At 40.0% G+C, this 26,215-nt stretch overlaps 1 protein-coding gene across 4 annotated transcripts in view; it reads left to right on the forward strand.

Moving 5' to 3' along the window:
- Positions 1 to 26,215, forward strand: part of limk1a (LIM domain kinase 1a) — a 63,425-nt gene that overhangs the window by 21,363 nt on the left and 15,847 nt on the right. Inside the window, exons 1-2 of one of the 4 annotated variants that reach the window (XM_015367537.2) lie at positions 561 to 720; positions 13,620 to 13,758. In XM_015367537.2, the coding sequence (XP_015223023.1) occupies positions 695 to 720; positions 13,620 to 13,758 (165 nt within the window). In that variant the 5' untranslated portion in view covers positions 561 to 694. Of the gene's footprint in view, positions 1 to 560; positions 721 to 948; positions 1,197 to 13,619; positions 13,759 to 23,280; positions 23,502 to 26,215 lie in introns of those variants that run through there. The other 3 variants (XM_015367536.2, XM_006641031.3, XM_015367538.2) reach the window with 3 other exon arrangements.

Below are 26,215 nucleotides of genomic sequence, written 5' to 3' on the forward strand. Positions count from 1 at the left end.
TAATCTGTGATGCTCTGTTTGAATAGCGGCTGTTCCCACATCAGGCCCTGAGAGATCTTTGCTGAAATGTATTTTTTCCCATACAGTAACTCTTGTTTTAAATATCCCTTTTTATTTTTTGTGTATGAAGACTGTATTAAATTTTAGACAACCCTTTATCTTATAGGTTATACAAACATGTACTGACATGCGGTCATGTTATACCTGTTTAATAGTGTGGCTTTTATGGACTATTATCTCTGGATTATTTAAATATAAATGAGTTACTACAAAAATGTTTGTGGATTAAACAAGCTGTAAATCCTTGAATAAAAAAAAATCAGAACAATCATTTGAGTTTCACTTGTAGATCCCCTTGTGATTTGCTTTTATTTCTTAACTCTTTGTGTGACGCTTCAAATACCACTGTACTTCTCTGATTGTCTCCAGGCGTAAAAAACATGAAGCTGCGTGTTGAGACAGAATTCTGGAAAGGAACTGATAAGACCACCAAACAGTCTTAGCCAACCTCTGCCGAACGTTAACCTCACACTGGATTGGCTTATTTCACTTCAAAGGGCTTTCCTTTCCAAGCAGTTCACAAAAATGTTTCACTCCTGGGTTCAAGTAGCAGGCGGAGTATCGTTTTTGATTTGCTGGATTTGACGCCCCCTCGGTGAAGAATCAGTGGTGTTTCAACAACTGTTCACTTGAAATGGAAAACCTGCGTTTCAAAAGAAGGTGAGTTAAGGAAAAATACAGTTTGGGGAGCTACTCGGCTGCCTAAATACAAGGAGCTGAGTTAAACATTTGTCCCCGGTTTCGTCTACCAAGAACGGCAGGCAGATTTTGACTCATACTTTACACCTCAGAAAATATGCGGTGTTCTCAGAGAGATTAGAAAACTTTATCCTCCCTTTCCTATAAGTCGGCAGTGGTGGGCTGGGTAGGATTTGATCTCATTAGGTCATGACATCTCCAAAGGAAGCTGTGAGTGAGCAAGCTGAAAAGGAAATGGTAGTACACAATGTTTTTCGTACAGCTGCAAACTCCGAAAACTATCCTGATTGCTTGCAGCGATACATACCACTATGTTTAAGTACGCAGAAGGCTTAATTCAAATCTGGCTTGCGGACAAACTAGCTTCCTGAGCAGTCTTTTACAGCGGACATGTCTCGAAGGGACCAGCGCTATCGAAACCGAACTCCGGGCAAAAAGTGAGTTTGTAAGAATTGTCAGATAACGGTAAATGTTGAGCAGTTTTGCATAGCATGGAAACATCTGTATGCCTGTATACCTTCAAAGAGGCGCTCTAGTTAGTTGGCTTGATGTTCAGTCTAGCATTACTTTTAAAGATCTGAAACTATTTCAATGTGTGCAATTTTAATTCCTCATTTGTTCTGACATGTTGTGCACGTAGGGTGTGCAGTTCTGTTTCTTCTAAACTCTGCTTTGGCAGCATTTGTGCGTTAGAGTAATAGATTTTTTGTTGACTTCAATCTGAAGATTACATTTCGCACTTGATTTCTGTATCTGTTTTGTAATGCTCCCATGACTGGGGAAATTTGAGATCTAACAAAATACAAAGTGAAGAGTACATTGTATTTTTGTCCCACCTTAGAGTCAGAGGGTGCATTAAGTTGATTTTCTCTGTGGGCTACTTTACTTTGGAGCAACAGCTTGCCTGCACATGGGCTGAGTGAGTAGGAGTTGCAATTTCCACATTACATTTAAGGGTTAGCTGGCCTGAACATTACTTTTGAATGGTTTTGATGTATTATGGTTCTGGTATATTCTGTGCTGGAAAGCTGTGGAATATAATGTACTACAACCTTACATAACAATAATGTTTTGGAAGGTTGTGGTACATGTATATCCTTGTGGTATACAGTATTGTATTCTGAAAGGTTGTGGTGTGCAGTATTATTTTCCGTGAGGCTGTGGAATATTATGATCTGGAAAGCTGTGGTATGTTGTGAGAGGTTGTGTATATGATGTTGTGGGAAATTAAGGAAGAATAATCAGCACTTGCCCTGTATCTTGACTGGCTTTGCTTACAATGGAGGGAAGAATGTGGTACAGATAATCACATTTATTGTACTTTCTATTCAGCAAGGAAAGTCACGAGACAGAGAGGGAGACATGCTTCTGAGAAGCAGTGAGAGGCTTCTGCTGCTGTCTTTGGCTTCTTGTTTCTGCATCTGTATATGATCATCTGGCTTTCATTAGGCTTTGATTCATAACGGTAAACAGTGCTTGATGATGATCATGTACTGGCTCTATAGAGCACAGTATAGCAACTGAGACGCATTTTGTTCTGTTTTCCCTTTTTTTTAGGGCAGCAGTAATAGGGCACGACTTCCATCCCTGTCAAAAGAAATCTCAGTGCCAGCTAAATGCCTTAGTCTGGATTGCGTCAGGATGGCCAGGTGTTCTGTATGTAGATGATATTAATGCATCCTGGGCCCAATGAGCAGCAACACTCAGTGGGGGATTTGCATAATCATGTTTTTCAGAAGCTAAAGTACTGTGTGTGACTTTTTTCCAATCACTACCTAGAAAAATAAATTGTCGTTAAGGCTGTTTTAGAATCTTGTTTTTTTCTGTGTGTCACTTACAATCATATTTTGGTAGGGTGCACAGAGCAAAGAATGAGAAGTAGATGACTTGGTGTTTCAAATATGTGCAAAATAAGAGGACAGCAAGAGGAATTGGATCTCGGAGACTGGAAGAGGGTTAGTAGAGGGACGGTCCTGGGACAAATGTGAGGGTACCTAAGCCATACAGCAGTGAGATTAAAGTACGCTGATTCTTTCTTTCAACTTTTTCTGTTTAATCTTTTAATCAGAAGTCAATTGAGAACAAATTCTCACTGACGTAATTTCAATGAAGAGTCCATAAATAGCTTGGTTTGAGGAGATAGTAATGTTCTGCGCGGATTAAACCTTGTTTGTGGAAGACGTCTGACAGCGGTGATGTCTGATGTTATCTGAAGCAGAAAAACAGAAGCAAAATGCCTGGATTGTGGTCCAAAGCCTTCAGCTGTATGGCAAATGATAAAGGAGCCTGGCAGCCTCAGGCTTGCTAAATTACAGGCTAGGTAAAATAGCCTTCCTTTCAGCTGATTAAGTCAAAGTGAATAAGGGATGGCACATGGATGAGGACAGTCCTATATTTCTTCATCTTTAAGTTTAATGAAACATGCTGAAATAGTTGTGGTACCCCAGCCCAATACCTACTTGGCCTTTACCATTCATGGCCTCCTAATAATCCCCATCTCTGAACTGGCTTCATCACTATGTTCTCCTCCCCACTGAGAGCCGGTGTGTGGGGAGCGTTCTGGCGCACTATGGCTGCCGTCACATCATCCAGGTGGGGCTGCACACTGGTGGTGGTGGAGGAGATCCCCACTACCTGTAAAGTGCTTTTTGTGGAGTGTATAATAGTGATATTTAATAGTGTATTATACCAATGATAATAATACTTGATCATTATCACATTAATGCGGGACTGTCATAGCTCATTAATTGCCATAGTTTTTGCTGGAATGCTACTGAATGTGAATGCGGGACCACTGAGAAGACATGTTCTGTGAAGCAGTCAGTGTTTCTTTTCAGGAGAGTCAGATCTAAGATCTTTCTTAACATCCAATGCTCGGGAGTCACTTTCCACTAACTCTTAAGCTGACCTCTCCACCTGCTCTTTGGATGTGCATTGATTCACAACACATACCTTTTAGAAAAGTAGAAATGAGATATTGTGTGTGTGTCATTTAACTTCTGATATGACAATCTGATATAGGAAAAATGAACAAAACTGCATCTGAAAGATTGTTCAGCCACTGGAATCCATTCAAGGTTTTGTTCTGCTTAATTTTTTTTTTAACAGAAGTTAGTGATGCTTTAAGTCAAGCATTATTACAAAAAACTATAGGCATGAGGTCTTGTGAACCCATTGCAATAGAAAGGTTCAGCTGGTGTCTGTTGTCTGCAAACATTATTTTTTCGTGAACTGACTTGTCATAGTGCTGGGTCAGGAGAATAATGACTGCCTTTTTTTTTACACAAACAAAATGAGCATTGACACGTTGAAAAGAAGCGAGGGCTAACCCTAAACAATAAAACTGCCCACTGGTACATTACTGGGATGGTTTTACAGCCCATTAGACTTTACATTCCTCAGAGATGACTTTGTACATTCTGGGGCAAATCCCTTTCAGACTCAAATAGCACACTTTGATTTGTTCCGCTACAGAGAACCCCTAGTGTGCTCTTGCTGCCATTTTTCAATCAATGCATATGACCTGCTCTATTTTCTTCACCTTAAGATGCACATTGGCTGAATCCCAATGCAGCAATTTAGGAGTTAATTGGGCTGCTCTAGTGTGCATTGTGTTTGCTGCTCCCTGATTGGGCTTTTGATTCCCTGGGTGGATTTAAACAGACCAATCAGGAAAACCCATGCAATAGATGATGTAATTGCTTTCTGCAGACAGATGACGTCTTCCCCTCATTCTCATTCAGTGCTTGCCTGGAATGGAGTTTGGGGGTGGGGGGGTGGGGGTATGATTTATAGTTGTACTTTACACTTGCTGGCACAGAACACTCTACATTCGATGCTGCACTATAGAGGCCTCAGGGCCTGTGCCAGTTTCCAAAGGCATGCCATTCAAAACTTGCACTTGGAGACTGTGCCAGCATCTTTCATCACCTCATGTATTATTTGTTCCAAATTACTGTGGATGGAAAATTTCCTATTGTTAGATGGGCTTTAAAGAAATCCCCGCTTCACAGGGGAATACCTTTTTAACCCGAGTCTAGATCCTCCGTTTTCAAAATGTGGTCTGGCAAACTCAGTTACATTGTATTCCTAGAAACTAGAAGTAACACTTTACAAATATTTATCTTGCCTTGTTTTACAGTTCCTGTACTTCTGTATTCCTACTGTGTAAGGACTTCGGATAAAAATTATCCCCTGGTTTGCTTGGTTGATTTCTCATTTTGCCAGTGAAATTTCCATTTTCAAAAGCAGGAAGAAAATGGAATTAATAAAACTCTATTTTAATCAGAGATCTGCCTATTAGATATTTAAAAACTGATTAAAACAGTTCAGCCTACAAGCTGTTGTGTTACATTGTCTTCATTTAAAAAAATGTAATTTATTTTAAATCCTTCAATATCTGTCCTCCTTAACAATCCAGGAGGCCCGGTTCAAAGAAACTTTACAATAGTTTACCCACTTTGTCATTATGTGCGTTTGTAGGTTGAAGAGCAGAAAGCATGAAATGGCGAAACGTATATGCAGTATTAGACAGCCTGCCCTGATTCCCCAGAGTACATAGCTCTAACCACATGCCTCTCTATTCTAGAATGTAGTGTTGTTTCTGAAAAATTCCAGAACTTTCTAATTGTTTTTTTCTCTTTTGTCACATTGCTACATTTAAAAAATGGCCTTCCTGCTTTTTCTTCTTGCATACAAGAATACATGCATTAGAAATGACCTGTTAATAACAAACAGAAGGTGCACAATAAAGTAGATGAAACCAGTTCACAGTGAAATAAAACCATACACCGCCTAAGAAATTGTGTGGCAGAGCAGAACGTACTTCCTCCCTGTATCAGTGTCCAGTGTCTACAAACGCTACCGTGTTGTTGCAACACAACACAAGATCCCAATATGACCCTCAGGGAGCATAATAGGAAACTTGCACCCTGTTGAGTGAGGCAATTTATAGTAACAGCAGAGCAGTGAGAACCAGCTGCATGTTCCATAGATAATTCTGCTTCCTGTACACAAATATTACTTTAGAGCTTTGAGCTGTCATTGGGGGAGTGGCAAGCTACTTCTTCAGGGACATTGTTTTTGGTGGACAAAAACATGTTGCATCCACTTACGCTAGATCTGAACGTCAGTCTTCAAACCACAAAAAAGCAGCTTCAAGAAGGTTGTTCTGATGTTATTTTCCAAGAACCTTGTGACAGTTACAGTTGTGACACCAGTTACAGAAAGTCTGGCAAGGAATTGTCATGTAAATTTCCATGCCAGTCATGCTAAAAGTACCCTCTGTTTTTGTTTATGAATGAGTCTCATTTTCATTAGGGATTATCGAGGATCACTGATTGTGAAAGTGATCCCTAGTCCCACGAATGAGCTGAAGTGTCATTTCCCATCATGGTGTTGATATAGATGCACAGCCTGTAGGAAGTCCATTTCCCCCAGTATTGATCAATACATTTGTAATGACTTGCCTTCATCTTACTAAATACTTAATACAGCCAAGGGATTTAGACCAATATTTCACTGCAAGTTTTCTTGTTTCTAAAATGTATCTTTATTAACTCTAATAAATAAGTTTCTCATCTTATACTTGAACATCAACCTGTGAAGACATCTTGGCAGTTCTTTTGAAAATTACCACTCATTCTTAAGGCGTTTTATGCTAACAGTGAGTGTCCCATGAGGGGTGGCTGAAGGAAATTTAGGGGGATTTCCAACGCTTCTCTTCTTTAAACTCATCATAACATCAGGTGACGAGACTCAAAAAGTGTTAATTGCGAGGTGGCCTTCTCTTGTTTCTCAATCTGCATGACGGAATTGAAAAAGATGATGAAAGGATTGGCTTGTCTGATTCAATCTGCCTTAGGGTTGTGGGACGCAGCCATGCAGTCGAAGCTGATAGCCTAACTTGTTTCAAGAAATGGCTGGATGGGATCCGTGGATCAATTAGTTACTAACTACCAGATGGGCTCTATGGGCAGAATGGCCTCCTCTCATAGCCTTCCTCATGTCTTCTAACAGGCAATCTGGCTTTATGTTTTACAGATAAATGTCTTTGCTCAGTGTTTTGGTATTTTGCTTATCACATGCTACAATTGGATCACAAACTATATCTCAGTGCAGAGATATGTACAGTACTGAAAGACAAAGATATTCTGTAGTAACTGCGCTAATAAGCACAGCTCGTGGAAACGAACAGAAACAGCCTTTTTTGTGATGAGTTAACTATAGTATCTGCAGATGCCTTTATCCTGGCCCATTAATAGTGCTGAAGCAACATGCTGATTGAAGTCAAAGAAAAAAAGCGAGGAATGCAACTTGCATAGTGTTATTTGCATTAGCTGCCGTTCATTCCTTTCCGTGAATTGATTGCATTTTTATAATGCTTCTCATCCCACAGAATCCCAAAACACATTACATATAGAAAGAAGAATCCCACTGTATCCACCAATGAAGTGCAGCACCCACCATGTCATTGTGTGGCAGATCAGGGGGAGAAGTGAAAAACTGTCTCTGCAGCCGACTAAAGAGGTCAAATATTACAGGGTAGAATGTAGTTTTCATAGTGGTTTAGCTGCTATTATAAAGCTTCCACTGCTAAATGCATTGTGGGAGCTGTATGGATAAAGGCATCTCCTATTATTATAATTGTGTAGGGTGTACTGGGATAGTGGAATAGTCAGCTCAGGTCAGGGGGTTAAGGTGAATTATAAGGAGGGTGTAATTTATTATACTCACCCTTGAATGAAATGTTATATTGCATTTTTGTACAGCAACCCAGACAATAAAGATGATGAATGAGATACAGCAACCTCTCTCGTCTTGTAGATTAATTCTACACATTGAGAACAACACAAGCTGGTCTGCATGGGCCCGGAGAACAATGGGCTTTTGTTAAGTGTCTTAGATCTCTCCCAGTGCAGACTGGCCAGATGAGCAACATCATTAACAGCGTCCCCTTCGTCTGCCTTTCAGGCTCTTTTCTCCTTAATAATTTGATTTGACCTTTTTTAAAAGGTAACTGGTTGGATGTTGAGAAGTTTTTGACTTGTACTTAATTCATTTCTTTGTGCATTATAGAAAACTGAATTTTTTGCATATGCTAATGCAGCAAGTCATTTACAAAGACCCAGAAATTGCGCTCTTAAACAGGTTTTTCTTTAAGTTAAAAGATTTTGCATGAAATCCATTGTAACTTGTCACTCCTACACCATGGTGAGTGCGTGATCGTGTTTGGAGAGGCACTGTATTGTATAAAGGGAATAAAACTGTAAAAAAAAACTGTGGATAAGCAAACATGCAGAGCATGGGCAGAAAATAAATGTGTTGCTGTGTTGCTGTCTTTTGGATGAGCTTTACATTTTTCCATTGGCCAGGGAAGAAATTTTACTGGACTGTTGCAGCCAAAATTATGTTTCTATTTTTACATGTACAGTACAGTATCGCCTACAGGTTTGACCAGTTGTTTTTTTTACTGTTTCATGTGAAAGAGGAAGGACGAGTCTGGTTCTTGCTCTGCCTGTGAGATGTGGTTGTGACTCTAAGGTGGCAGTTCCCATGGTTTAGCCCACATGTGTTCTAAGTGTGATAGATATGACTATAAAACTCCTGACTGACTGTGTTTTATAATATATGAATTGGGGCAGAATGATAATCATATTTGTGTCGTACTCCAAAATTAGATATAGCCATTTCTCAGTATTGTATCTGCAAAAATTAAATTACAGAAATGTGACAGAGTTCAATGCTACAGTGCAGCAGAGAAGAGTCTATATGAGGTTGGCGGCTTACTTTAATTACATTTCTCAAAAATCCGTTAGTGACACCAGAGCAGGAAATCTGAGTTTTAGTATGGACCTCCTCATTAAATCTTTCAAGACAGAGGGGGTTTAATTCAAGGCCCTCTGCTCTAGTCTAGTATTGCATACCACTTTCTGACTTAAACCGAGAGAGCTGGTAATTGGAAAAATGTGTTCAATGATTCATCTGTAATTTGCGCTGGATCCTGCAGTGCTCCAGATAGTATTAAAGACGTTGATCATTTAGCTTAAGAAGTCTTAAATGCATACACTGTATATTTCATATGTTTTCCATTGCATTTATAGTGCATTTATGTCTTACTCTAGGGGGACTACTAGTTTGTTTTTGCAGTAGTGTTGAATCAGAGAAAAGGGTTGTACTAATTAAGTGCAGCTTTTCAGACAAATATAAAAATGTTGATGTAGTAATAGGTATTGCTGATCAACAGAGCTATACAAAAAAAATTAAATAGAATTTAGCTGACTATGACTTTTCTTTTTTTGGCTAGCAAGGTGCTATTTCTACATCTGACCTGTTATTTTGTACTTTGTTGGTAAATGGTACACTGTTGTGATGTCAAATGTAAGGATTGATTGGATCCTGGCATTTTGTTTTCTGATCAATTTCGTATTTGTATATACAGTAGGGTTAACGCTGCTATGCCCGAAAAGCTATGAATGTAATGTGTAGACAAAGCAATGTGCAAAATAGCTGTGTAGAGAAAAATGCTCTATTAGCTTAGTCTCACCCAGTGTGTGCTCATAGTCAGCCAGCCACAGTCTTTCCCTTCAGTAGGAGCAGAACAATAGGCCTCAGAGATACCCTCCCAGTTTTTCAAATCTGCTAAGCCTCTTAAGGTTGCAGATCTGATGGCTGGTACGCTAGTCCACTGATGGCTGAATGGTCCACACTACAGCTCTGTAAATAAGGTTCAAGCTTAACACTATGACAGCCCGTTACCCAAGAAGCACAGCTCCTAGTTAATCTACTTTACAATGTGCACTCATATATTGTCATTAGCTAAAAGGAAAATAATTTGGATGACTCAGGAAAATGTTCTTTTATGCATTCCTGCCAGACCTTTTACTGCAAAGTGGTCAGTCTGATATATTTTGCCTGATCACTACTGACCTAATTCAAAAGCAGATCATAATTTTTAGGATCTGCAGGAAGCAGAACGTTCTTTTTAAAACTGCAGACATTCCTGTTGGCTGCTATTGGCTGCAGAACCTCAATAACTAAGACCAAATTGATCAGGGTGAGCGAAACTTGCACAGAATTATGGAAGGTGGTGGAGTGGTAACCTAGTCATACTTAAGTTTAAGCTTCTATTTAGGAGTAAATGCCAACTCTGAATGAAATGCTGCCAGTAAGGCTCTGTATTCTGGGGTCTACTTTGGAAAGTATGAGGTGGCCTTGTTGCATTTCCACACTGCCTTTATTACAGTTACTCTTCCGAAGATAAATGCAGTTCTCATGCAACCGGACATTGCGTCCTTCCTGGCATGATGGTGCTTTTCCATCCACACAACCCTCATAAATAAAACCAATAGCACTGCTATTATAGCTATTACAAGGTAACCAAGTGCTTTTCAGTTCAGAGGCATGATGCTGCTCCCGTGCTCTTTGAACAGGTATCGTGGAAGTGGCCAGCATGGCTCAATACTGCCCCATTTTACATCTGTACCTCTTGTGATCACCTGCGGTTGTTTGTTCACTGTGCAGTGCCATGTGATCTGGACACGAGCAGTGCGGTAATGTGGAAACTCACCAGAAGCCGGTCAGAGGACATACTGTAGGCTGATGGTCACATGCATTCTTTTCCCACAGCGGACTCCTTAAGCTGGTGACCCAGGGGATTCATTTAATTTATGCATGTGTTGTATTAATTAGTGGCACACTTAAGAAAAACCTTTGCCTTTAGCAGTTTGTGATGCACATTCTTTCTTGGGTGATCAATCTGTATAGTCCCATGAGCTGATATTGAGCAGGTTATGTTTCCTTTGTGTTTGATTTTATAATGTGTTCTCATTTTTAAGGAAGTGAAGGTTTAAGACTGGGGTGTGAGTGTTCTGACAGGTGCGTTTTAAATACCCGAGTAAAGTGCGCCTTCTGTGTTGCTGTTCGGCTGCAGATCGATTAGGCCTAAATGGGGATGTTGTCTTTGGTAGTGAAAGCAGTCCTCGTTCATTTTCAATGCTGCTGCTTGCATTTCCTCTCTCCAGAGAAAACATGGAGCATGTTGAGCTTTTCACAACTACCAGAATCCCCCCTCCCCGTTACAATTATTGACACATTGGAAAAAAATACCTTGTGTTTGTATTTTGTGGTCAGCCTGTACATTCCTATCTTTCTTGGATTTTTCACTGTGTGATTAAACGTTGTTGTTGGGCAACAACTAGCTTTTTGTGGGGGAAGGGTTTACAGGAATTTCTTCATGCAAACTTAAAGTATTGCAAAACGTGTCACAAGTACAGAGTGCTGCTTTTTTACCACATATTAATGGGAGTAGAGAGAGCGCAGAACAGAATGTTTCAGTATTCAATCCTAAGTAAGGTGTGCAGAGGGGAGGTGGAGAGAGCAGTGCAATGAGGGAAAAGGGAGCTGGGGATGCAATAGAAAGAAAAGGTGAGGAGACATAGAGGGCAGGTTAAAAAGGAGAAGGAAGTTCCTAATGTGTCATTTCCCTATGCTACAGGAAGCTTGCACATACCTGCTCTGCTTTCTGAACTCCGAACAGCTGGATTTGTAATTTCTTGAAATATGTGAATTTGTTGTCAAACGTTTCTTTGGCACCCCACATTCACAATGATAATTGATTATGACTGGTACACCCGCAAAATGTTAAGGCGAAGGTCCTGTTCTTCTGTGATCTTTTATAGGGTCATGCTCCTGTTTAATTATTTTTCTAGAATCCTTTAAACTCCGGGCTGAAGACGAGTCCCGGTCAGCCAACTATTCTTACATTCCTTGCTCTTTACATTTTTTGTTTAACTTCTATAATCCATCTCCTGCCCCTGCGAATAGAGGCATAACACAGTTATTTTTTATTCTCAAGGAGTTTGTATTAATTAACCCAGCCACTAACACCTCAAGATGATATGTAATGAAAGCTGCTATAAATTGAATATAATTTTAAGCATATTATTATTACCATGTAATGTTTAATCACTGCAACAGTTAAAAGTTTATGCTTTGATAGACCTTTCCACTTCCTCATATGTTACCCATTGGTTATACTGTACATTTTCTGTGCTGACCTTTACTGTTAAATTTCTTCGAAACTCAAATAGTGAATTTTGGACTTGTTCTGTCAGAAAAATGAAAACAACACAATTAGTTCATTTGTATCTATATACAGTATGTATAATATCGACTTTCTGGTACAGAAACTCAGCCACAAGATCAACCACAAACATAAACATAACTCTTCATATGGGTGTTACAATAAAGCCTTCAAACAGAGGCTCAGAAATTAAAGCACATTTACTAAAATACATCAGTTATGGTGGTGCGGCTTTGTAACAGAAACCTGAAACCCATCTATGGCAATTTGCTAAGAATGAAAAAAGTTGATTATTTTACACAATTCTAGAGTATTTTTTCTAAGTGGTGTTAATCATAAAAGCTTGTTCCCCATTATGTTGGACAAAAGTTTGGCTTTTGCTGGCAGTTGGTTGATGGGTTTCAACACCTACTGTAGATCTCATGCTACAAAGTCTGGGGAGAAACAAAGTGTGACATCTTCACAGAACTGCTTTTGGTCATGAAGAAAAAGGGGCCTCAGTTTCTAGCTATAGAAGCCAGAAAGCCTCTCGAAATGAGAGAATCTGCTGGACCTAAACCTGCCTGAGAGAAAACTAGAAATTCTTCAGACCTAACTATGGCCGCCTTTAACAAAAGTTGTCACTATAATACATAATTTTCTTTTTCTAACCATAGGAAAAAGAATGTATACCCATATGAGGAGCTCCTGTATTTAGGGTTAGGACCTGTACTGTCCAGTATGCAGTACTAGCATATGTAACTTTTTGATTCTTGCATACCGGTATTTCTCATTGAGTCTCAGCACATAGTTTACAGAACTAAACAAATACTTTATTTAACTTTGACAGCTTTAATCATGTTAGATTGAAATAGATTAGTGCATCTCATTAGAATTAGTACCACTGAACACTAATATGGATATGCTGTTTAATACTGGACGTTAATACCTTGAGCTGAGACAATTAAAAACAAAAATAAAATTGTTGAATGTTTCCTAAATTTTGTGTCCTCTTGCAGTATAGAGATTGTTTTTCTCCAAGTCTTAAGGATTAAGGAAGTGAGGCAGATTTCTGTCTTTATGGTCAAATACCAAAACCAGATCTTCTCAGTTATTTTCACCAGGTGCTGAATTTATAAATAGGCCTGTTTTCAACAGATCTTTACAAGCATTCATTTTTTTAGATATGAGAAAGGGTCTACTCCAAATGCTGAAGTGGAGTACCTTTGTCCTAGATCTTGTCATTTTTAGTGTCATCTGAATGGCTCCATAAAACTACATGACTACAGTAAAACTGTGTGTAATACTTTGGCTTTAAAAGTCTTAGTATTGTCATTATTTCTTCTGTATGTGTTTTGTAGTTTAAACTGGACCATTTTCCTTTGCTAGCTAGAGGCTTTTTACCATTCTGTATCCTAAACTGACTGGGGGTGCATGTTAAAAGGTAGAGGCACTTGGTTTATATAGTAAGTAAAATGGAAATTTAAAGGGGTAGAGGTGATTATAACAATGGTTAAAGAAGCTTTTTATTTCCATTGTCATGACAAACCTTAGATCCCCATGTGTCTGGAAATAATGCCTGTACAGTAGTTCCATGTTATGTCCTGTTCTTCTGGGATAGGCTCTGGGTTAACGTGACCTTACTATGAGTACGAGAGAGAATAAGCAGTTTTCTGATGAAAGCTGGATGTGAGGAATTAAGCTCACTTCAGGCTAATGCGCAGTTTCGTTTCTGCAGTGGCAGTAAGGTGTTCATATTGGAAGCGCTGTTTCACTGACGTCTCGTTTCTGCCCGCAGGTGCTGCGAGTGCAATGCCTCCCTCTCACACTGGTACTATGAGAAGGAAGGGCGGCTGTTCTGCAAGAAGGATTACTGGGCCAAGTTTGGGGACTTGTGCCATGGCTGCTCCGAGCCCATCACCACCGGCCTCATCATGGTGAGACTGCAGCCTGGGAGTCATGTGGACACAACCCTCTGCACAAACCTGGCAGTCCTGTACCACACACACACGTATCTATATATATGAGCTTATGACCAAATTCCATCAGTTATCCCACTCTTTGGTAACAATGTCTTCTTATATATGTTGTCATGTACACGGTCAGACTGTAACCCTGTCTTACAGAAATCTGTAACAATTTTGAGCTTCAGTAAATTTCTTTTTATATTTTTAATCTGGGTGCTATTTAATGTAAATGATTATTCATTGCGTAACGTAGTGGCTTTCATCCCACAACTGCTACACATCAGAGTGAAAGACCACATTATCAGGGCTTGCAGCCACATTTAGGATGGAGGAGTTAGCATCCCTGTGCTTGAAAGCAGTGCCATGGGATCTTTAATGATCACGCAGGACCACAGTCAGGACCTCTGTCTATTATCTCACCCACAGGACAACATTTCCTACAGCACAGTGTCCCCAGTCACCTTAATGGGGCATTCTTTGGGTAGTTCTGATCCAGAGGAAAGAGCACCACCTACTGGTCCACTAACACCATTTGCAGCTGTCACCTTGTTTTTTTTGTGGTCTCCTATTCCAGTATTGACTGGAATTCAGGCAGCAATAACTTACATTTTAAGGAGAAAGCCAAAAGTTTCAAGTTACTTGAAAATAAGATAATCAGGAAGTAGCAGATTTCCTCTTTTACATTCCGAACATCTTATATTCCCCATTTATACCCAGCCTTCCTCCTCTTTATCTTATTTTAGGGATTCAGCTGCATCCCTGCTGCATGCAGTTGTTTTGAGAGTCGTTTTTTCAGCATTTTGTTGGTGCTGCTCCCCCTGAAGTTTCCTCCTGGGCTGTGTTATGCTGGCAGTGCTGTTTTCCTTTTTAAGCAACACTCCCAGAGGAGGACAGAATACCAGGCACACCTCTCTGTCCACGCTGTAATGCGGGATGATTTTAATAAACTCTAAAGGATGAGGAGACAAAGAAGTGTAGTTTGTGTTTGAACCTCCCTATAAGCAAATGTACTGGAAGTTCCTTTTTCATTTATGTATATCGGAGGAGAGAAAGTAATATTAAGAAGGGGCCAGATGGGTTGTGACAATTGAAAAGAAGGAAGGTGGCAAGTACACCAAAAATGGGGAAAAGGTTCCCCACAAATCATAAGCCGAATTTAATTTTGTGGTCTTCAAACAACTGAGTTCAAATCAGTGAGCTTATAGAAATAGAAACTTGAATAGTGTTTTATTCAAGTGAACTCATCAGCACAGGCAGGGCCTGGAGTGTGGACATGGGTCTGTTGTGATAATCGTGGACACTATCGGGGATAGAACTGGCACGATGCCTGGCAGTAGGCAGTGCCACCCCCCTTCACGCTTCACAGCCCTTTTAATCCACCTTGTGAGAAGGAAGGAGCTTCAAAGCTTTGATTTTCACATGTGCTCTGTCATCCCTTAATACTTCAAAGCTTTACATATTAAGAACGCTCGGTGTCTGTGCCTCGGAAGCTGGCTTTAAATCTGTGAGGTGTAAGATAATATGCTGTACAGAGATGTTTCTGCAGCAGGAATTTTTTTTTTCAGCAGAGATTTCCCACTTTTCATGCTTTTCATTTCACCTTGAAAACACCTTTCCTGGAACAGCAGACTGCCCGCTGTCTGCTTGTCTCTGTAGCCCTTGTAGCAGGACAACAGTCACTGCCAGATAAGTGTCTCCTGCTGACCTTGTCTTAACCTTCCCTCATTATGCAGCGTACCTCCAGCTGGTTTCTGACATGTCTCGATCTCCTAGTGATGCTTTTCAAAGCAGACAGCAAAGACCAGGGACAATCAACAGCAACCTCACACCAGCTCACAAGCTGTCTTTCTCACTCCACTGTTATCTCCCCCCACTACACCTCCCACTTCTGTTCACACTAAACTCCTACCTGTTAAAGAGCTGGGGCTTTGGAAACAGTGGTGACCAAGCTTTCATATGAGTGCAGATCACGCTAAAGAAAATCTATTAAAACGGAACAAAACTGATCAGTTATTTCACAATGAAAGTGGAAAATCTAGACTGGTCCCCACACCCACCACGCCCACCCCGTTTCAGTTTCACAACTGATAGAAAAAACATCTCCACCAATTTGGGCCCCCACTCCCCACAACCACAGCCTGTTGTCCCCTCTCAAAGCACATAGGTTGTGTGTTGGTCCTCTGCTCTTCAAAAGACTGTTCGCATACCTTAGCAGCATAATCTGGCACCAGCCAGAGACCACAGCAAGATTGGTATTTTAACAGTCTGTCAAACAGAAAGTTCGTCAGTTATTAGTCGTACTGGGTTGTACAGTTAGCTGATGATCCTTTCCTGGTTGGTTCAGTCTTTTCTGGCACCAGTGGCAGCTGGGTAACTTTCTGTGTCTGTTAGGAGTACCTGTCCACGGTCAATGACTGGTACAGCCTGGCTTTTAACTAGTTTAAAAACCTGAAGATCTGCCAGAATTTGAAAGGATGGTCACTCAGGGGACCTTAATTTATTAATATAGTTATCTAGAAAGACTGCAGTATTTTTAGTTCACTGTGAAGCTCATTGCAACATCTTTGCATTGTGGGCTAGGATAGCCAGGTCTGTTTATGTCTGTTTTTCTCCAGTGCTGCAGATGTAAACTAAAGAAAGTGTTTCAGCAATACTTTAGCCTCTGTATTGTTCAGAGCTTGTGGAATCTGCTGTATGAACCTTTTTCTGCTCTGTAACTTGCTGATGTTGATAAAGAACATGACACTCCTCTGCTTCCCTGGTGCACACTCAGGTTTATAATGTTGTTGCAATTTAAGTAATTAAACTTTTTAACAAATGCGAAATGAAATGTAGTTCACCATGCTGCTCTCTGCAGTGTGATCTTTCAGTTCAGGACTTACGGTATTACAGTTTTGATCTTGCGTGTTATAAATATCGAACCGGTTCTGCACAGAAATACTGTAACCTCAACAGAGCAATTGCAGCTGCTCTGGGTGGAAAGCCAGATTGTAGTTTTATAATTTCCTCTGATGCTACACCCAAGATACATGCTATAATTGCATTCCTAAAAGCTTATATCATTCCTTTCACCAACTCTTCAGTTTAGTTCTTTACAAAAGGACATAGAACACTATGATACAAGAAGGCTTTGCAACCAATTATATTATAAAGACCACCTGGTGAGGGTTCATACAGTACTATTTAACATGTATAACACATAAAACAGGTTAGATCTGTATAATCTCCAGGAGTTCATAACTTCATTATTATTGGTCCAAACGTTTATCCAAAGAATTTTAGATTTGTACACATTTACAGTTTATACTTGGGCATCATTCATTCTGGAACAATTGACTTAAGTACTGTACCTTGCTAATGGGTACAACACAAGTGCTCCACCTGGGATTAGAACCACAACTTTTCGACTACCAGAGCCCTAACTGGCTGTACCACACTGTTACCACTGCTGTCCACAACTTCAGACGCTTCTCAAGGTTTGACTGAATATGAACAAAACCTAAGGCTGTGACTAACTCCTTCATCAGTGCTTTTCATGTGCTATGTAGCTCATTAGTTTAAGTGTAGTTCTGCATATAAAGTTTCAGCCATTCATTGCCATTGCCCAATACATAGCAGATCAAGTGGAGGTGTGACAAACTCCTGAATAAACTGATGAATTAAGGTTGAGCTTTAGTAAAATCAGATTGCACAAGCCTGGAGTGATGTGTAGGCAGGACAAGCAAACATTCGAAGCCCAAGGGGTTCAAAAAGGGACTCTTGAGGTATTTTGTCATTTGTAATTTGCGGTTCTTTAAACATCACCGGGAAGAGCTCTCTCCTGCGGACTAGTGAGTCATCACTCAGTGTCACTGTGGCCCTATACTCAGTACTTGTTCAATGTAAGGTCCATCAGTTATATTTCTAGTGGCACATCAGGTACATTTACAAAGAACACAGTAGCAGCAGTTTAGAATAAAGTGGCTTAAACTTCAGGTTGAAGTTAGATCATCAAGGCAAAAAAAGACCATAAAGGTTCTCCTTTAGTCAGCACATGCTGTATAGTGGAGCAATGGGAGTACAGGATGCACCTAGTTGATATCTTTAGTTCCCCTGATATTTTTGTCAGAACGGAGCTTAAAATCACAAAGCACAGTACTAGGAGGGTTTTCACTAAGAACATGATTAGTACAGGCCAGATCTTTTTTTACGTGATTAGTGATATTTCAAGTTTTTTCATTTTTTTCTTATTCTGTTGCTTTGACAGGTGATTCTGTTGGAACTTGTTCTATCTGACTTCAGCCCTTAAACCTCTGTCCCCATAGTGCAGGCTTGCATATGGTGATGTACTGTGCTATCTTAGTTGCAAATTATCGGCTTGTTACATCTAGTGTACCGATAGGAAATTAGGTTATTCATTGTACAGAAAAAGCCACAGAGTGCATTAAGGGTTGTGAGTACAGCTTTGTATTTAAAGACATAAATAGAACCTCAGCAGAGTTTAGTCTGATACCATTCTTAGTAAACGCAAATGTTTTTTTTTAAGTAATTTAGTTGATAAATAAATTAACCAAATAGTTTTTCATCATAAAAGTAACTAAAATTAAAGTTACCCTTTAGCTGTTATTTGTTATGTACTGTATGTGTCTATACATACAGATCCACAATACACCTCTAGTATAGTTATTAGCAGACTGCTAGTATTTTGGGCTGGTGTAGAAGGTGTTTTAGTAAAAACAGAAAGATCCCCTTGTTTGTCTTTAAATTGGGGTTGAGTATTTTTAACTTATTGGCTTATATAAAGGTCTTTTCTCTCCAGTACACCACGAGCTTCTTTTTCAGCAGGTTTATACATTGCTGTTTATACATTAATTAAAGAGATTTAGAAAACTTGCCTTAGCAAATGTTGTTACTCCCACCTAATTTGAAAATAGCCATTTTCTAACGTTTTTTAACTTCTCGTCATGAAGCTGCGATACCCACAACCACACGCAGGGAAGAATGTGGAAGTCTGAAGGCTTGAAAAACATATATATATATATCCCTATGGCTATGTATGGCTCGGATGTCATAGGTTTGAGCTTGGTCACTTCACTAGCGGACCATGACTGATATTTTCCCAAGAAGCTGTGCACAAACGGCAAGGCAGGGTGGGCCTTTATTGGCCAAAACATCCATTTTGTTAGAGAAGTGGTCACTCCTGTGTCTTTTTGAGCATCAGGTCATGTCAGCTGTTCTGTATGGCGCCGTGGAGCTTGTGGTACACTGACAAGATGAGTGAGTGTGAGAGGAGGGCGTGTCGAAGAGCAGGTTCACAGGTCCTTATTCCGTCCGTGCAGTCAGAACTATAAGGTGGGTTCTAAAACAAGTGGTGATCTGAGTAGGTTTGTACAGTTAAGAAAAAAGAATTGGCAATTCCACACCTGTCTTGAACAAAGACAACTTATATTGAACTTTTAGCAGAACATATCCTGGATTTTAACTCCCAATTAGCTTAATATTTTATTGTAGGAGAGTGGTTGGACCTCATAAACCTCTGGCACCCTTTATGTATGTCTGTGTGTTTCCTCTCACATGCTGAGAAGTGAGAATTCCCTTCTTGCAACAATTCCCTAGCAGTTGCGAAGTGAAACTTTTGTTTCCTGTAAAATTTTGTTTTTTGTGTTCCTGTCTTCGGCTTGACCTCGACGGTACTTATTATCCTCCATGCCTTCCTTTTTCTGGCAGAGCGCAGGGCCCTGCCTAGTTCATGTGGGCGGGTGTCACGCAGGATCAATCTGTCTGACACACAGCCTTGTGGCTCAGTCTCTCCAGCCCTCCTCTGCATTGTCACCATGATGCAGTGCGAAAACCGCACAGGGGGAGATCATTTTTTATCTTGCAAGTCGCACTTCCTCATACGCTGTTTATACCACAAAGTGGTTGAAGTTGTACAGGTTGTACAGTTTGGGGCAAAGACGACAGCTCTGCTCCAGCCGTGAATCCTCTCTTCATTTTTTTAAAATTAAAACATCCGTCTTTGTTGGCAGGCAATGAACATGCAGTACAACGCTCGAGTCATAGGTTCCAGCATGTATCCTATCAGACTTCACATGACAGATGAGTCGGCACCTGGTCATTCTCATCCTGAGTGAAGTGAAGTCCGTACTTTAGCCTAGTGACTTAGGTCAGAGCTTCTTGGGGCTGCTGTAGTGTTATGTGCAGTGAGAATACAGGTAAGATGGTAGTCCAGCACAGGGACACCCCATGACTGTTTCCCATTCTGCACAGATCAGATGGACTGGATGCACTGCAGTGAAGTACCTCGCTTAAGATTAAGACGCCAGTGTCTGCAGGGGGAATGCGATCCCACGGCCTTCCAGTCCAAAGCCCTAACACTTATCCTGTCTGTCCTCATACTTTATCTTACTGGCTAAACCTGGTGGTAATTCGAAAATCTCCATCCATGGGCAAGAGGCTTTGAGAAATATGCCACATTTCAGATACCTAACTTGGAAGTTTTCCTGTCCTACAGCATGGTGTTCTTAGCAGGGTGCTTGATCTCTTTGTGTTTTAGGTAAGTTAATACTCTGCAGGGATGAGTAATAGCTGAGGCATCCGAGGCAAAGTCTCAATGTCCTTTTTATCATCACCTTGTTAAATAGCAAACCATCTCTAGGTGTAACAAAGATGCATAGAAAGGCACTTACAATTTTTCTTACTTGTTTACTGGAATTTCACCTCAATTTTTCAGTTTGTTTCTGTACTTGGAAGCTTTCCCAACTTGGCACTTGGGATTTTCCCCTTCAAAACTACCTAAAAACCCACTTTAGCATACATCTAGATAGCATAGACATACATCTTCAGCTTAAGGCCATGATCTGTCTTTCATATTGAATCCTTTTAACTGAATGTTGTATGAATTGTACGAGCATCTTGTAAAGATAAGCATCTTGTCCATCATTCAGTGAGGGCTGTTTGATTAATGCAAGAAAAGTGAGAGGCTGTTGTTGGGAACAATAGGTGCACATTTGATCCTACACGTGATGCCTGAATACAAGTTGTTTATCTTGTTAGTGAAAGGATCTCTCAAGCATTATGTAGAACTTCCTTGGCATGCGTTGTTTTGGGTTTTTACTGTTTTTTTTATATGCTAACATAGGCCTTGTCTTGCTGTACCCCAAAGCTGTGGAATTCTATCCTCAAGGATATCCCGGAGTCACATTCCTCCAGTGCTTTCAAATCCAGACTTGCAACCTTCTTCTTCAGAGAGGCTTGTAGTTAATTTGTGTCTGTGTCTGCCCCTTGCGTCTTCTACTGTGTTAAACCCTTGTTTTTAATTGTTCTAATTTCGTTATCTCCTATCTGTGATAACTTTTTTCTTCTTGCTGCTATGGAAAGCTACATTTAAAGGCCGTGTCTAAAATAAAAGTTCATTATTATGCTCATCTTTGCCTTCAGATGGTCCCCTCTTTAGGTTGTTGACAATGATGGCGCCTTTTAATATGTATTCAGGTTATCTTTTTTTGTCTCGCATTCATATTGTTGCAATCATTTCAGCAAATATTAAATATTGCATTCTCTGTGTATTGCTGTACCCATAACAGAAACAGAAGAACTCTAAGGGGAAAGGTTTATTTTTTTTAATCTTGACAGCTTAGCATGTCTTATTCTCTTCGAATCAGTCACCAAACGGACTGATCTGATTCCCAGGTCTGTTTCTCTCTCGGGGTGACCATGGATGTCCTGTGAAAACATCAGAACATGATTCTCCATGGTTCCAAACTCACAGTGCTGTGGAATTGTTTTCTTTTTTTATCTTAAACTGTACTGACATGTTACAGTTACTCCCCATCCTGTGTGCCATAGTCTAACATAATCTTACTTAGTCCGGTGTTCTGATCTGGATGCAGTGTTAGAGATGCATAGGCAGAAATATTAACATTTGACAGTTCTGGATGCGATGCTGAAATCCTGTCTGTATCTGTCACGGTCATTGTCCTTGTTGAAGTTAACTGGCATTTAAGAAGTTGAGTTTTGTTCTGTGACCCATCAGGGAGCTCTGCTCTGTTGCCGTCTTGAGAAGGAGACAGTTGTCCGCAGTTGGTATCAGAAATGGCCTGGAGAATGACCTCACTAACAGACAGGAAATCAATGATTGTAAACAGACCGGTGCACAGGGGCAGACGACAAGGGAGATTTTTGCGTTTATTTTCATCTGGTAATAATAAATGTGTTGCACAACACCAAGGAAATCCGTCTCCAGGACCCATTACCATCCTTGTTCCCATTTGCTACAGTGCAGGACGAGACTGAAATGTCACTCAGTCGCTCTCTTAGAGAGTAAAATAGGGGCAACAAAAATACTGTATATTCTGTCAGTATTCTTTGTTTACAGGTTAATAATAATACATTAATTGTTGTTGTAAACAACCTAAATGTAATATGATAAGTTATTAGATCTTGCGTCTCTGTAGTGGCAAAGTTGGTAACAACATTAATTTTGGTTTGGGTATGTTAATGATAATTTGAGGAGATAGAGGGGGAACACGGGCTCATCATCAAACTACTCTTTAGTTTTCTTGTTTCTATCATTGTTTAACACGTTTATTTTTTTTCTTCCTTTTTACTACGACTGTCTTTGCATTCGCTGCAAACAATATGCTAACTATATGTTAGATGTTTGTGTTGGAGGTTATTTTATGATTACTGTACTAATAAGTCATTCTCTTAAATAAACAAGGGACACACACAGCACTCAAATTAACGATCTCATCCCCTTTTTTATGTTTGCAGTGCGTACAGTACCTCGTAATACTAGGAATTCAAACACTCTTCTTTTAAATCTTCCTTGTAAATGTTTTTTGTTGATAGAGTTTTTATGCAAATATAACAGCAGACACTGATCTTAGGTGTACATTGTTCCACATGGGACATATTGTAAAGAAAATCTATAAAATTAAAAAAAAGAAATACAGCTGTTATCTTGGTCCATACGTGGCATGCATATAGTACACACTACACTCCAAAACTTAAAGTAACAAACATTACTTAGGATATATAGACTAAAGACATTTTTTTTTAAAAAGTCATAACAGCAGTAAAATATGTTGCTCTGTTTTTATTTCTTCTGAGAATAATAACACATTCATTAGTGAGAAAGAGTAGTTATTGAAAATGTTAATGGCTCTTCCATACTCAAATTAAATAAATGAAAATATTTGGAGATTATAAGTACATTTCTTTGTAAATAACGTGACTATAGAGCTGTAGAGCTGGATTCATTGCACAACAGTAGGTGTGAATTCTGAACACTCTGTTTGACTCACAACAAGAAATAAAGGTACTTTCACTGCTGATATAATGTGGTGCCAAAGAGGTTTACATCTGACTGCTATTGTTTTAGTTTCGCTTGGACGAGAAGATTCTGTGAGCTGTTTCATGGAGACTGCCTGGAGGCAGGCACACAGGCTCAGCAGGAAGTAGGCAGGTCTGACAGTCATAGTGTGAGAGGAGATGGCGAGGGGGGTGTACACCAGCCACTGGTATGGGGACTGTGACACCGTGATGAAAGAGATGAGCTCATTGTCGGGGGTGTGATTTTTTTTTTCCAGCAGCAGGCTACTGCGTTTTGTTTTGACAGTATCGAGCACAATGTTCTAGTTCGGCGTGATTAGAGCATGATTAATGCCATGTTGGGAGATTTGGTTTTCTGGAATTTTTGCTGCCTTAAACTGTGGAAAAGAAACGAGAAGGTAAGGAGGCTTTCCTGATGTTTTTAAATCCCGAAACGTGAGCAGTTCGGTCTAAGTAGACGGCCAGGCTGTTAATGGGAAATTAACTTGTCATGAGTTAAACAGTGACACTGTCACTTCAAATTCAGCCTTCCAGCCTAACTGATTTCTGAATCTGAAAGATTTATGCATCAATGAAAGGACTGGTTTGAGCTTGGGAGTGTTTCAAAATGTGGGTTCTACAAGATATTTAAAAGTATTCTTTTAAAATGAAGGATTAGAATTCTGAACAGTTTCTAATGACCCTGCTTAAGAGTTACGTCTAAAGCAATTAGGGTTTTATAAAAACAACTGCTTTTAAATAAGTTTTAATTGGCCTTATTATTGTGCGTACACATACATATTAAAAACTGTTTAGGTTCATGTTAAGCTATGAAATAAGATACATGTTTTAATGAAGTATAAAACTATAATGTTTAATAATGGCTATTAAAGAAGCTTCTAGTTACTGTGGCTTTAAGGTAGAAGCATAAGGGATTTTCCTGTTTAATAGGCATGAATGCATCTGTCATCGCAGCCTATCGAGCACAGTGTGCTGTTAAGCTAGAAAATGTCAGCCCTGCTCTATAGTGAGGGGCAGAGGGAATGAGGTGACCAGTCACATTATGTATCCATTGTAATCCTCTTTTGTAGCCAACAGCAAATGAAGAGCATTTTCTTTGAATTACATTTTAATTAAAAGATAAGACTTCATATTTACTGCAGTAGCTGTAATGCTAATAACCTTCAAAATAAAAGATGTCTTTCAAAATAAACATAACTGCTCATTGATGCAGTGCAAAGTCATTCATCAGTTGTCCTTCTGTGTACACTCAAAGCAGACCATGATTTGCCTGGTTCATTCCAGATGATCTTTACTCAGAAATAGGGAGATGAGTCAGGAATTATCCTGCCTTCAAGAACTCTGCAACTAAAAATCTATCATCCATGAAATATGGAAGAACTTTGATCAAGCAAAAATATATAAATGGGATATTGCATTTCTAAAAATAAAAATGTCATAAAAAACATTACTGTATTAACTCGGTCTATCCATACTGTATATTATGAGTCCAAGCTGCTTTTATTCCGAAGCTTTGGCATTTTAATAACCACTTTAATGAATGCCTCCTTTTTCAGTGAATACTCATTCCCTCCTACGAGCTGTCTGAAGCTGTTTGGTTTGTAGCAACTGGTGCTGTCGTGCATGCTATCATTATTACAGTTCTCCATATGGCCCACAGCATCAGACGCAGTTAATATGCCGCTTTTAGCTCACAGCAGTTCTTGAGGAGTGCCTATAACCTGCTGGTCAGAACAGCTGGGATTTTCCAGCACCCAGTACTCTTGTCATTCTCACATGGTCAAGCGACGTTTTCAACGCCCCCACCACACTTCTGTTTTACTTACCCCCGCCATAACATTTCCAGACTCTTCACGCCCTAGTTTAGGTTTTCGATCGCTCTAGCAGAAAGACAATTTGGTTATGTTTTTGACCTTTTTGTCCGAAGAGCAGATTGATGGGGTGGTCAGTGATTGAAAAAACATCAGCCTCTTCTTCCCCATTGCATAACTCATCATAAAATGTTACCATCTAAGTTTGTCTCCTTTTTTTAAGTCTCACTTTGTATTGGTGGGGTTTGAAGATGGTGTTGGGGGACCTCCCTGTTTTCTCTCTGTGGAGGCTGGCTAACTGAACATGTGGCACTGCAGGCGGGGGTCTATGGACAGGCCCTGCTGGGACATCCCCATTACAAGGGTCTTACTAAGATACTGCCAATTTCCTGTTTACCACCACCCACTCCAAACCCCTGACCTTTATTGGTGGGATTTTGCAGTAAAAGGAAATCTCCTTCAGAATGTTACACCTCATGGTTTGTTTTTTTGGTCCTGTTGGTGCTTTATTTGTTGGTTCCAGCAAGGTTCAGGATGGGTGTAAAATTCCAAGCTGCTTTTCCACTCTTGCCCATATGGCACTGTTAGCGTGATTGCATGGTTTTATACACCATTCCATATATTTTTAACTTTCTCATCCCAGCTACACTGGGGTTGAGTTTGTAGCAGAGCTCTTCCTAACGGGTGGAATTGTTAAGGAAGAGACCTCAGTGGGGCTACTCATGGGACAGACACACTATAGCATATGCAACCAACCAGCCAGCATATTCGAGAGGTGAGAGGAAACTTGAGCACTCAGCACAAACCCATGCACACCTGATGAGAACATGCAAACTCCTTACAGAAGATGCCATAGCCCAGAGTCAAACTCGGTACCCCTGAGTTGTGACAGAGCAGCACTGTCAAGTCACTTTGCTGCCTGTATCATCTGTTCTTAAATGTACCTGGTTATTTCTAAAACGCCTTGGCCTTCATAGTTTGTTTCGATTTTCCACTCACAGCCTGTCATCTTTGCAGTTTGGAACTGGAAACTAAGCTAATTTGCCAGTATTTCTGTGGCATGATGTGGTTCTTCCTTTCCAAAAAAAAGTTTCAGTTGTAATTTCATTTAAAGCACAAAATACATGCAGAATTCAAGGTTCCTTCTCGGCTTTTTGCATACAGAGTTTCTTCATTGTTTTTTTTTAGGTGAAGAAAGAAAGCAACTTTAAATGAGGGGGACTGTCAGACACAGTCTTCTGTATTACTAGAGTCGTACAGTACCATGTTAGTTCAGTTTCAGCATTTCCAGTTTGCCCAAA

The sequence above is a fragment of the Lepisosteus oculatus genome, chromosome 26, assembly GCF_040954835.1.
Source record: "Lepisosteus oculatus isolate fLepOcu1 chromosome 26, fLepOcu1.hap2, whole genome shotgun sequence".
Taxonomy (NCBI): Eukaryota; Metazoa; Chordata; class Actinopteri; order Semionotiformes; family Lepisosteidae; genus Lepisosteus; species Lepisosteus oculatus.